The sequence below is a fragment of the Neovison vison genome, chromosome 3, assembly GCF_020171115.1.
Source record: "Neovison vison isolate M4711 chromosome 3, ASM_NN_V1, whole genome shotgun sequence".
NCBI classification, from domain to species: Eukaryota; Metazoa; Chordata; class Mammalia; order Carnivora; family Mustelidae; genus Neogale; species Neogale vison.
In genome coordinates, this window is record NC_058093.1 from 77,771,782 (window position 1) to 77,784,505 (window position 12,724).

Below are 12,724 nucleotides of genomic sequence, written 5' to 3' on the forward strand. Positions count from 1 at the left end.
ACAGACCCTTGCACAGGAGGCCTCAATGCGAGGGCAGAGCAGAAATCCAAGAAAAGGGAATGGGGGAAGTGAATGCAAACTGTGGCCCAAAGACAGTTTGGGGTTAGACTGCGGGGGCTTTGAGTGTGATGGCAAGGGGTGTGAGGTTTACCTGTAAGCCTGTGATTCTCAGCAGGAGCTCTCCAGTCCAGCAGCACGGGCATCACCCCGGGACCCCGCCTCACACCTCCTGAATCCGCACCCCTGCGGCTGGGCCTCAGCAATCTGGAGTTCGGAGGCCGCCCGAGGGCTGGGGACCAGTGCTGTGCCAGCCCCCCAGGAATGCTGTGTGTGTCGAGCCCGGATAACACTTCTCGCGCCAGTCCTCAGAAGGGCAGCAGGCCCGGTGGAAGCTGCTGCCCAGGGGAGTGACCGCTGTTGCTGCCAGCATACTCGTTCTCTTACCCTGGGGTCCCCAGCTCCTTGCATCGGGAAAAGCAGCGCTGTGGAAAGCCCCAGAGGCCCCGGCGCCGAATCTGCCACGGGGGACACTCCTGCCCTTCTACGCAGAGACTAACTTTTCCATTTTTAAAGGGCTACAAAAGAAGAAAGGGAAGAGGAGGAAAAAGAAAAAAATCATGAGGAAGGAAGAGGAGGAGGAAATGGGGCACCAAGTGGAGAAATACTGCGATGGAATGTGGCCTGCACAGCCCGAGTAGTTGCTGCCCGATCTGCTACAGAAATCCTCTACAGAAAACGTTTGCTGACCCCTGGTGTAGATGAGGAAAAACTGTTTTTATGGAGAAGCAGCAAAAGGTCCCAAGAATGCCTTGAGGAGATCTAACTTACAAATGGTGTACAGAAAAGAAAAAGTGAAAATAGGGTTGAAGGCGGAGCCAAAGATGGAGCACAAGTAAGAAGGTCAAGATCTCAACAACGCAGCGTTCTTGGAGGAGAACGAAGTTGGTCTACAGCACTTCTAGAAGTAAGAGGATGTATATCGTGTGATCTCTCTGATATGAGGAATTTGAGAGGCAGGGTGGGGCCTGTAGGGGAAGGGAGGGAAAAACGAAAGAAGATGGGACTGGGGAGGGAGACAAACCATAAGAGACTCTTAATCTCAGGAAACACACTGAGGGTTCCTGGAGGGGAGGGTGTTGGGGGGAGGAGGTGGTTGGGTGATGGACGTTGGGGAGGATATGTGCTACGGTGGGTGCTGTGAATTGTATAAGACTGATGAATCACAGACTCGTAGCCCTGAAGCAAATAATAATTTATGTTAATTAAAAAAGAAGAAGAAAAAGAAGAAGTAATAGGATTTAATATGCAGTTGACCCAAGCACCAGGCTGGAGTAAGGTCTTCAACAATGTAAGAACTCACAAGGTCTGTCCCGCTCAGCAGTTTCCCGGGGTTTGGTTTGAAGTCATTTTGAGAGCAATGCCATGTGGAAAGCATGAACTCTGGAGCCTGTTGCCTTGTGTGGAGAAAAACAACGTCATGTCTGAGTGCTTCATGGGTGTTTAGATTTATCTCCCTAATATTTAATTATTATCTCAAACAGCGATAGGCCCAGAATCACCCAGTTATCTTCTGAAATGCTGATTCTAGTTTAGTTGGTCTGGATGGGGCCCGAGAGTGTTCACTTCTAAGAAGTCCTAGGGGAGGGGACACACTCTAAGTAGCAAAGCCTAGACTGAACCCCAGTAGGTTATCTGAAAACAAACAAACAAACAAACAAAAACCACCAGATTTTTAAGGTCACATATTAAGCATGCAAAATAATTCTCCTGTCCACAGAAATCAAAGGCATCCTTCTCTACTGTAAAACATGATTCAAGGGTTCACCGAAGTGCACCAGCCCCTCCTGGTGGTCACTGGCAATTCTGCTCCCTCCAGTGGCAGTTTTTAAAGACAAGTGCAGGGATATGGAAGAAGGAGAGAAAAGGAAGGTGATGGATATGGTGGATGGAGAAGACATGACACAACCTCCCACAGTGACCAGAGGCAGTCCAGCTTCACGGTTCGGGAATCACATTCTCTTAGACTTCAAATCCCGGCTCCTCCCCTGAGGAGCTGTGTGGCCTTACACGCATTATTTCACCCTCTGCCGTGACTCCTCATCCATAGATGGGGATAAGATTCCTCAGAGAGTACTTATAAGGAGTAAAAGAGACAATGTCAGAAAATACTGTTAATGCCATAGTGAGAATATACTATAAGAAACACTACATAATGGTATCTTTAGTTATTAGAGATTAAAAAAAAAAAAAAGTATCAGCCTGAGATGAAAAGGAAGCTCTCTAAACATCAGAAATCTAAAGCAAATAACCCAAACATTTATTAATGTTACTGAAGAACATATGGCCCCATATAGAGCTTTAAATATACATGCTGGCCCATAAGGATTTATAGATTAAGTATTTGGGATTCCTTCCAAAGAAATCATAGATATGTAATGTGGGACATTAGCAGTTGTTTGTTTTTTAACTCTAAAATATATACTGTCTTTGTTGTTTAAGGCTTGTACTAGATGGTGGATAGGCTTTGTAATACTTAGCAATTTGAGGGCAGAAGGCTTGATATAGCTTCCAAAGGAAATGTGTTTTATATCTAAATTATATTTCAGAATTAAAATATGGCCTTTGAAAGCTTTTTGTTATTATGTGGAAATTTACCATGGAATCACACTTGAAGGAAAAAGCTCAGTTAAATGTCATGCTCTGACAAGTACATACATTTTTGTATTTGAACGGAGTGCTTTGGCACCATGGGGCCAGTCTGAGAGGTGATGCATATCGTGCCAATTACTCTTAATTCAATTAGTTGAAACTCTCCAGGTCTTCACCTTGATTTGACGCTCTTTGCTTCTTTATTATTCTCAGCTGTTACCTTACTTATCTTGTTCTTTGCCACGCTTTCCTTTCTGCCGTGCTTCTGCTCCATCCTAACAGATGAGGTAGAAAGCAAAAGGGGTCTTCGGTGCCGAAGAGACCCAGAAACAAATCCAGTCTGGAGCCTATCACCTGAGACCTGGCCTTGCGCTCTTTCTCTGAGACTTGGTTTCCTTGCTCATATCGAAACCCACTTGGCTGGATTATCATGGATTACAGATAATATGTGTTAAGTGTCTTCACGGAGGCTGTACATAGAAAGTAGGCACCAAGTATGAGCTTCATTATTATTTGTAAAGGAAGTATCGACTCGTGGGCAGTCGACTCGAGGAAGTCTTCTTAGAAGTCTGGACGGTTGAAACAGTTTTTACCTTCCTTAATACCCAGGGGTGCATTTTACTTGCATCTGGTTACTTTTATATGTGGCATTTTTGTGTATTTTATATGTGGCATTATTTGTGTATGAATTATCTCCCCTATAAAAGATGAAATTTATAGAGATAAGATTCAGGTCTCCACATTCCTCTCTGCAACATGCATTTAGCCAGGAGCTTGCGAATAATAGCCACAATAATAAATATTCAATGAATATTTCTTTAATAGAGCAAAAACCATTTTCTGACAGCGCTCATATCAAAACTGATATCTCCCTGATTTTCCCTGATTTCCCCAACTTTTCAATGCCCCACCAAATTAAATTATATCAGACACCAAATGTTTCACAATATTTTCCCTCAAGTATGATTTATTTAACAATCATATGTAATAGGAAATGCAGAGAATTACAGCAGAGTAAAAACACAAGAATTGTAGCTTGTCATGTTAAAAATCAAATAAAAGAGCTACTGGTTGACTAAAAAGGCATAAGAGATTGTTAGATATATGTTGTGTAGCTGAGGATAAAAATGCAAAGCAGGACATCCCAGACTTAGCAGCCCTACTCACCCTCCCTTTCTTCAGGATGGACTAGCACCACATGGGTGTTTGCGGAAAGGACAGGCACTGGTGCCCTCCACGCGGACTCCCGCCAGTTTCTCACTAACTAGTAGCTGTCTTAAGGGAGAGAGAAGGAAAGAAAGAAGAAGGGAAATGAAAAGGAGAGAAGTAGAAAGGGGAGGAAGGAGGCAACGGAGAACGGAAAGGAGATGAATAAGAGAAAAAGCACATCAACAGGGTGACAATTCTGAAGAAGTGGAGTGTGTTTTCTCCACCCCCTTTGGAAGTTCAGCCATGATGCTATATAAGTTAAATAACCTGGAAAATTAAGGGAGAGGCCATATACAGAAGCTGATGAATTCATTATATTGCTCGCTCTCTCTCTCTTTTTAGAAACAAAGTCTATAGGTCCTAAAGTATCAATAGGAACCAAGAAGACAAATTTTCTATGACCCTTGAGAAGCAATGATTGAATGTACTTCTCCCTGGAGAGATTCTCTAGCTTTATGGAAAGACAACTGGCTCAAATAAGAACAAAAGTAATTACACTTCCCAGATACTCAGATTCTATTTTCAATGCACAATATTTTCTAGCTGGTAAATAGCTACTTTTAAAAAGACATTGAAAGCAGTAGTTATAATTTCTTCATAAATAGAAATAAAAAGTCCATTGTTAAAAGACAAAAAGTCACCATGATGTACATATCTATAAATCTTCCCCCACTATGCCATCATAGATGAGTTTGTACTGCTTACATTTAAAATATCAATTGCATTATAATGTCTATGATACAAATCAATTATTTAGCTGAGTTCTACAGAAGATTCAGGTGAACCAAAAACTAAGGACCTTATTCACAGAACATTTAAAAGCATTTTATACATAGTCTATGCACACATGTATCTTAAATTAGAACAATGCATACCTAATATGCATATAGAATATGGCTTACACATTAAAGGAGATCTAAGTTGTGGGTTGTAAAATCCCACCACTCAGACTTAAAAGCTTCTGATTATATCAATTTCTAAAATATTGCTTAGCCTTGTGGGAACCAAGAAAAGAGCAGGTGCAACAGAAAATCGATATGGACCCTCCTTCACTTTATTCTTTAATTGATGGCTACTTTTTATTTTTTTCCATCCAGTTTTTGCCTTTTACAAAGATAGATTCATCTCAGAATCACTGAAGTGTTTGCACAGTGAAAAGTTACAACCCCTAATTGTGCGACCTTTCTTGTCAGCTAATAACAAACAAAAGTTGTTCTTCAGTTTGGAGCAAAGGAAAGGCTCTGCACATGCTCAGGCAAAACATGACAAGCAAGCGGAGTCTCCAAGAGTTGCAGTCTGTTTCTGTGTAGTAAAATTATAAAGTCACGCCAAATAAAATGATCTGTACAGAAAAGCGTGGGTTTCCATTTTCATAGGTATTTTTCAACACACACACACACACACACACACACACGCACTTCTTGTCATTTATCCCTGGGCTTGTAATATATTTTGTTATGTCCTAATGGGATCAACACCCCAGGAGGCGAATTCCATTCTTAGTTCTGATGTCTGTCTCCAACAATGGCTGAGGGTTCTTGTTGTCCCGGAGTGTAGCTAACGTGTGACTTGCATCGTGATGACATATTCGTGCTCTGAAACCACAGGGATGGATGAGAATTGGTCCGCTGGTTTCAGGGATGGGTTTCACTGTGGTTTCCCAACGCGAGAGTTACAATGCAGTGGTCATCAGGTGGCAGAGCCAGGCTAAAGCTCCCCTGTCGTCACAGGCCTTCAACCACAGCTTCTCAGCAGCCCCGCCTCTCGTGTCGCTTCCGTGTATTTAAAATAAGGACAATCTAACTAGCTTGTTCTTCAGGGCTACAAAAAAAAATTGTTTTCCATAATTCTGCTTTTCTTTCCTTTTACTTAAAACCTTGAAATGCCGATAACTATAGAACTCTGCATAAAACAATACGAGAAAGTAAATTTTTAAAATGCCTCATATTTTGCACATGTGTTGCAAGGTCACCTGTGCTATAACTGGATTCAGAGTGATGAACATTTTAAACTATCCAACTTTTGTCTTAAAATTTCTCCGACTTGCCTGAAAAAGCTAGATCAAAACATTTCCATTAAGACTTTTCTGAAGGAAAGACAATGGCAGAAGCACTGGCCAAAAACTCTTATGGCGATTTTGAATGTATTTGTTTGGTCGGAATTACTAGTTCAGAATTTATGTTCTTCCTACTGTAAATTCCTTCTAAGAGTCCTTTAAAATGGCCTGATCCAGGTGTGTGTTGAAAAGGGAGAACATGATATTGTGGAAAGTTGAGGACTTAGGATGTTTTAGTCCTGTTTTCATTATCCTGAAATAAAATCCAAATGAAAATGAAGATCAAATTTTAGTCATACATATGCATCAGTAACTGTGTGGTAATATCACGTGGGACTTTATACACCTTGTCAGGAATAAGGGATTTAATCAGTATATAATAGATATTCATTGTCTATCTTCTTAGAATTCCTCTTTGTGTGTATATGCATGTGTGTATATGCTTGCATATTTTAATTACAGTAAAATGTGGATTGTTCGGATTAGAGATCACAAACTCAAGGACTCTATAAACCTAGAAGGCAGTATAAATGGGGTAAGTGGGCCTGTGTATGTGTAAAACCAGTGGAGTCACCAGGACTGTCGTGAACTCAAGAGCACAAGTCCTGCTTGAAGAAATTCAAAACGGATCTTAAGTCAGTGTAGACATCAACCAAGCAAATGCACAGACTCACTCCAGCCCACAATCCATTAGGCTTTGACTTCTTCTTGGATGTACACGCAACACTAAAAAGCAGGCATTAGAAGGAATGGGGAACACTTCTCTTCCCAGGGAGTACCAGGTCTGATATTGGTTTGCTTTGGGGGCACCAAAAGCCTACCCTTCCAGGATGATAATATAATAAATTATATTCCAGCCTCTTTTTAAATAGTAAAGCAGCATGGCATTGTACATCCAATTCCAATCTCATTCATTCTAATTAACAGAAACATTTTGAAAAAGTAGACAAAACCAAATAGTTCTGTGGACAGAAATCTCTCAGAAGTGTGACGTGACACAGCAATGCGAAGTTATACAGCAATGTGAAAAACAGATTTCAAAGGCTGATTTCTTGCCCTAAGTGTAGTGTTGCACACTGATTGATGAGGTTTCATCATGGTGCATCTTGAACTAGACTTCAGTGTTTCCTGAGAAAATATCCCATACTGGGGCCCACACACTGAGAATGAAGCAGGCAGTGGCCCTCAGAGCTATGGCCAGGCTGCCGTAAAATCTATACGTTTCATGATGGAGGCCAGAGAAAGAGTTAGCTAGAGGTCACAAGAAGGTATGGTTGACATCTGGGAGACTGTAGGCAAAATATGACCACATATATTTTATTTGGTCTACATGGTATTTCAAAAAACTTTGAGCCCACATTAAAAATGGAAAGATTTTACGTAAAAAAAATCTCTTAGCCAACGGAAACACCTGGAAACATGGGTCCTTAATTTGTACATGGTGAAAATATGTTGGAGGCAAAGACTGGGTGGCTGCTGCCTTCAGGTCAGGTGCTCTGTGTTCTTTCTGTTTCCAAGGCTGACCACTGCTCTTGTCTCCCAAACACTGGGCCTGATTCACAGTTACCAACTGTCACCACTCTTGTTGGTTTTCTACTTCCTTTATTTAAGAGACCTGTCTATTTCTTAAAGACATATAAATTTCACCTATGAAAGGCCATGATTTCTGGAATACTGACTGTGCACTAAAGGCAGAGCTTTCTCAAACTGAGACAAAAACTACAAGGTTTGGTTAGTGCTGATGGGGAAAAAATTGTCTAACAGCCTGCTTGAGTTTGAACCCCACTCTTTGAGTAGGTCTCAAATCCTTCCAGCTTTGGGGTCTTTGTAGTTGAAAAAGAGAAAAAAAGAGACCTTGTTAACTGCCATTTGAATCTCCCTGAAATCTTTTACTGATGAGATGCCAGAATTTTACAGATCTATATACTTTTTTGCCTTAGACATCTTCATAGATAGGACAGTCATTTTTACAAATTTACTGGTGACCTGTGTTCCCTGCACAGAATTTTTGGAAAATGTTCATAAGTATTCCAGTTCCATATCACAAATGTATAAGAAATGCCAATTGTAGACTTTTTTCCTTTGTAAGCTACATAGTGTGCATTAGATTGATGACATCAATAGGAATGACTCGCTTAATTTTGTTTAACTCCATGTTCTGATGCTATTTATTTGACAAAACAAAAATAAAAACTAAATAAAACAAAAACTTTTTGTACTTAAAACACCCATAAATACTCCACTGAATTTAGTTTTCCCTAAAACATACTTGGAGCCTCCATCATATATCATCAGAACCTAAGAACTGCTCTGAAACAGCCATGAGCTCCAAAGGCAATAAATTTATAGTCTGGATGGAGGGTATGAAGAGGAATTGCTATAGCTAATATGGGAAATATATTAAAATTGTTACATATAGACATACATGGGTTTTAATTGAACAGCCATTCTGTCGGCTTGATTTCTACCTAAGCTTCATATGTAAAACAGGAATCACAATCACCAACTCTGAAATTGTTGAGAGGACTAAGGGAGATGAACACATGTAAGATGCTCATCACAGGGCCTGACCCTAGATAGTAGCCATGAATGAAACTACTGTTATCAATAAAAGACAGTCTTACAACCAACTCAGGAACACTTAGAGATGTATCATCTTAAAAGCTAATCACAGTTTCGCTAAGCATGATACGCTCTAGTTCCATCCATGTTGTCGCAAATGGCAAGATTTCGTTTCTTTTGATGGCTGCATAGTATAGTCAAGCGGAGAAAGACAACTATCATATGATCTCCCTGATATGAGGGAGTGGTGATGCAACATGGGGGCTTAAGCGGGTAGGAGAAGAATCCATGAAACAAGATGGGATAGGGAGGGAGACAAACCATAAGTGACTCTTAATCTCACGAAACAAACTGTGGGTTGCTGGGGGGAGGGGGGTTGGGAGAAGGGGGGTAGGGTTATGGACATTGGGGAGGGTATGTGCTTTTGGGTAAATTGGAAGGGGAGGTGAACCATGAGAGACTATGGACTCTGAAAAACAATCTGAGGGGTTTGAAGTGGCGGGGGGGTGGGAGGTTGGGGTGCCAGGTGGTGGGTATTATAGAGGGCACAGCTTGCATGGAGCACTGGGTGTGGTGAAAAAATAATGAATACTGTTTTTCTGAAAATAAATAAATTGGGAAAAAAAAAAGCTAATCACAGTTTAGCTCTTTTGTATCTAAAGCAATATGTGAGGAGCTACCAAGAGAAACTCAAAGACTTGGTATATGCCCCTCCCCAAGCATTTTCTCTTGCCCCCAACCATCACCCCAAAAGCAGGACTCATTATAACATGTGAGTTTTATTTCTTACTTTTTAAGGAGACACTAAGACATCTCCTCTATAAATAAACCTTACATATAAACCTTCCCTTCTAGCAGCTTGCACTTCCCCGGCAGGCCCAAGACAACAGTTCTCCACTATAGTGTACAGAAACACCACAGACAGGATTATTAAAAATTTAGGTTTCCAAGGCCTCATTCCCAGAGTCAATAATTTGGTAGATGGAGAGCAAGCCCTAGAAGCTGAATTTTTAAAAAGAGAACGATGGAGGCAAACAAATGTCTCTAGGTTTGAGCAAACACTGATGTTTGTTTCATAATATGTCCTTGCTTTGTTGTTATCACCCAGAGTAAACATTCATACTTCCTACATGAAGTAGAAAGAGAGAGCAGTATTAAACTTGTCCACAGTTTACAGATTATTATTTTGAAAGGTCTAAAAAGTCTTGCTAAGTATATTTTTTATTGATGAGCAAATTAAGCTCTTTGAAAAAGTAAATATTTAAGATTTTGCTTCAGAAAATCAGAGAGATTTTTTAAAAAGATTCCAGGAGATGGGCACCTGGGTGGTTCAGTAATTAAGTGTCTGCCTTTGGCTTAGGTCATGATCCAGGGTCCTGGGACTGAGCCCTGAATCAGGCTCCTTGCTCAGCAGGAGGCCTGCTTCTCCCTCTCCCACTCCCCTTGCTTGTGTTCCCTCTCTCGCTGTGTCTTTCTCTGTCAAATCAATAAATAAAGTCTTAAAAAAAAAAAGATTCCAGGAGGACATTGAAATGAGATAACTTTGTTTCTATGACATTCAACAAACCATTCATTCCAGGAATTAGGTTTCTTGTCTAAAAAATAAAGTTACCTCTCATGTTTAAACTGACAGAAGCCTTTAAGGTATTTCAAACCTATGAATGTGCATCAGCACGTTTTTCTTCAGTGTTTACTAGATCTTCTGAGTTCTTATGAAGATCAGGTTCACCTACAACACAAGCAAACAAATAAACAAGAACAAAATAAGCCCGTGGAAAAAACCTAATAAAGTCAGGAATCTGAAACAATGCAGTCACATGCTGAAGACTCAGTTTCACAATGGATTTTATGGCACATTTCTCCAAGGACATCAAATACTTTCTTTTTAGACTGTGGATTTATAGAGTACAATGAGTCTTCTGGCATTGTACAACATTGTGCAGTTGCAATTTAATTTGGTAATACAGAACCGAACTAGAGGAGACATGTTTAAACATCTATTAAATCAAACATGAAAATTATGCTTGCTTTTCTTGGGGAGAAATCAGCAGGAGAGGGAGAAATAGAGAATCTTAAGCAGGCTCCGGGCCTAGCTCAAGCTCGAGGTGGGGCTTCATGACCCTAAGACCATGACCCAAGCCGAAATTAAGAGAGGATGCTTACCTCGCTGAGCCAACCAGGCACCTCTTTCTTGAATTTTTTAAAGCAGATGGTTTTAAACAAATGCTCTAATGATCAGTGTCTTTTAACACACACTCCTTAGTTGCTATGAATTTAAACAAATGACTATGAATTTAAACAAATGACTGTAAGAGCATAGTAATTTTTAAGATAAGACATAATCTGCCAAAACACACTAATGGAATTTATAATCCAAGAATCACTCATCTTCTACATAAACCTTGAAGAAAAAAAATTAACATGGAAAATGTGCCAACATTTCTAGAGAAGTCGCAGAGAATCTATCAAAAATAAATATAAAGCAAAATGTATAGATAAAAGAGTCTTATGTGAAAAAGAAAGCAAACAAAATTAGCAGAAATTAATTTTTGAGTCAAAAATACTTTACTATTTCAGGAAATAGTCATATATGATGACATGCTCTTTCTGTTTGAACTTTTATAAAAAAAATATCCTAACAGTTAAGGAGCAAGCATCTTAGTGTTGCAGTCAGTTAAGCATCTTACTCTTTGTTTCTGCTCAGGTCGTGATCTCAGGGCTGTGAGATTGAGCCCCAAGTGGGACTCTGCACTCAGCAAGGAGTCTGCTTAAAATTCTCTCTCCCTCTGCACCTCCCGCCCCGGCTCATGCACTCTTTCTTTATTTCTCTCTCATTTCAAAAAAAAAAAAACAAAACAAAAACAACATATACATGTATATATATGTAAATTAATAGTTAAGCTTTATACCAGTTATCTTTGAGATAATTCCTTTAGCATAGATTGTAAGACTGTGTTGTCTCAGGTGCAACAGATTTTTTTATTGAGATTACAAAATTAATGTATAAAGCCTACAGGGTGTTATTACAAAGCAACATTATTTTGTTTCCTGTTTTCTCTTTAAGATATATTCAAAAAGGGGGTGCCTGGATGGCTCGGTGGGTTAAAGCCTCTGCCTTCAGCTCAGGTCATAATCTCAGGGTCCTGGGATCGAGCCCCGCAACAGGCTCTCTGCTCCTCGGGGATCCTGCTTCCTCCTCTCTCTCTGCCTGCCTCTCTGCCTACTTGTGATCTTTCTGTCGAATAAATAAAATATTTTTAAAAAAAGCTATATTCAAAAAAGAAAGTTACCTATCTATGAAATTTTCAGGTGGTATCATCACTTTTGCAATCAACCTTAGATAATAAAAACATTGTGTGATCCCGTTAAGTGGTCAAAGTCTCAATTCTGATATTAGATAGTCTGGTTACATATATTACACACCAATCTTAAAACAAAGATCATAGAAGATTCCTTTCCAACCTTGAGTTTGTGGCAGAGCCCAGAAGTGGTGTATGGTGGGGGATGGTTGATGTTTCTGTTTCACTCTCCCCCAACTGGCTACCTTGACTCCTGAGCTGGAGCAAGACAGAGAAAGGTCTGAGAGGAGAAGCCAAGTTCGTACTTGACCAGCACTGTGGGAGGACTTCATACCCACTAGACCTGGTAGGTGCTGGAAGCTAATTCTCCCATGAACACATTCACAGGCTCTTCAGGGACTTCTTGCCAGAGGCCATGGCTGCACATGTCTCACCACCTTGCTATGTGCACATGAAACTCCTTTACAGTGTTCCTTTACAGTGTTCACAGCCCCCAGGGATTTTATTATTACATCGTTAGCTTCTGTCTGGTGAGGTCCTTTCATTCTTCCAAATATGGGTGGGCCACATTTGGTTCACACAAAACACTCATGAGGCAGTTGTTCCCATAAATTACTTGAGGAAAGACTGAAACCTACGTAGCCTCCTCTCATGTGGCTCATCTGTCACCAGCTAATCTGTTACATCTCACGTAAGAATTAGACTCCATTCCCAATATCCCTGAGGGTCCCGGTACAGTTCTTTTCTCTTAATTTGAGGTAAAGAGGGAAGCATTTCTACACCTTTCCCAACAGCAGATAGCTCATTAAAGAAAATCTTCTCACAAATCCTTTTTCAACCATTAACAACCTGACCCTTTCCTTTGTTTGAGTTGGGTAAGGATCATAAGCATCCCATAATTGGCCTTTAATCCTCTCTGAAATCCCTGTCTCACAGGATTTATTTCTGA

At 40.3% G+C, this 12,724-nt stretch overlaps 1 protein-coding gene across 6 annotated transcripts in view; it reads right to left on the reverse strand.

Annotated features, from left to right (window-relative positions):
• Positions 1–3,451: 3,451 nt before the first annotated feature.
• PDE1A (phosphodiesterase 1A) overlaps positions 3,452–12,724 on the reverse strand; it is a 344,668-nt gene continuing 335,395 nt past the window's right edge. For 5 of the 6 annotated variants that reach the window (XM_044242484.1, XM_044242487.1, XM_044242483.1 and 2 more), the window contains 2 exons: positions 10,089–10,205; positions 3,452–6,167 (listed from right to left, as the gene is read on the reverse strand). In XM_044242484.1, the coding sequence (XP_044098419.1) occupies positions 10,132–10,205 (74 nt within the window). In that variant the 3' untranslated portion in view covers positions 3,452–6,167; positions 10,089–10,131. The remainder of the gene's footprint in view (positions 6,168–10,088; positions 10,206–12,724) is intronic. The other variant, XM_044242485.1, reaches the window with a different exon arrangement.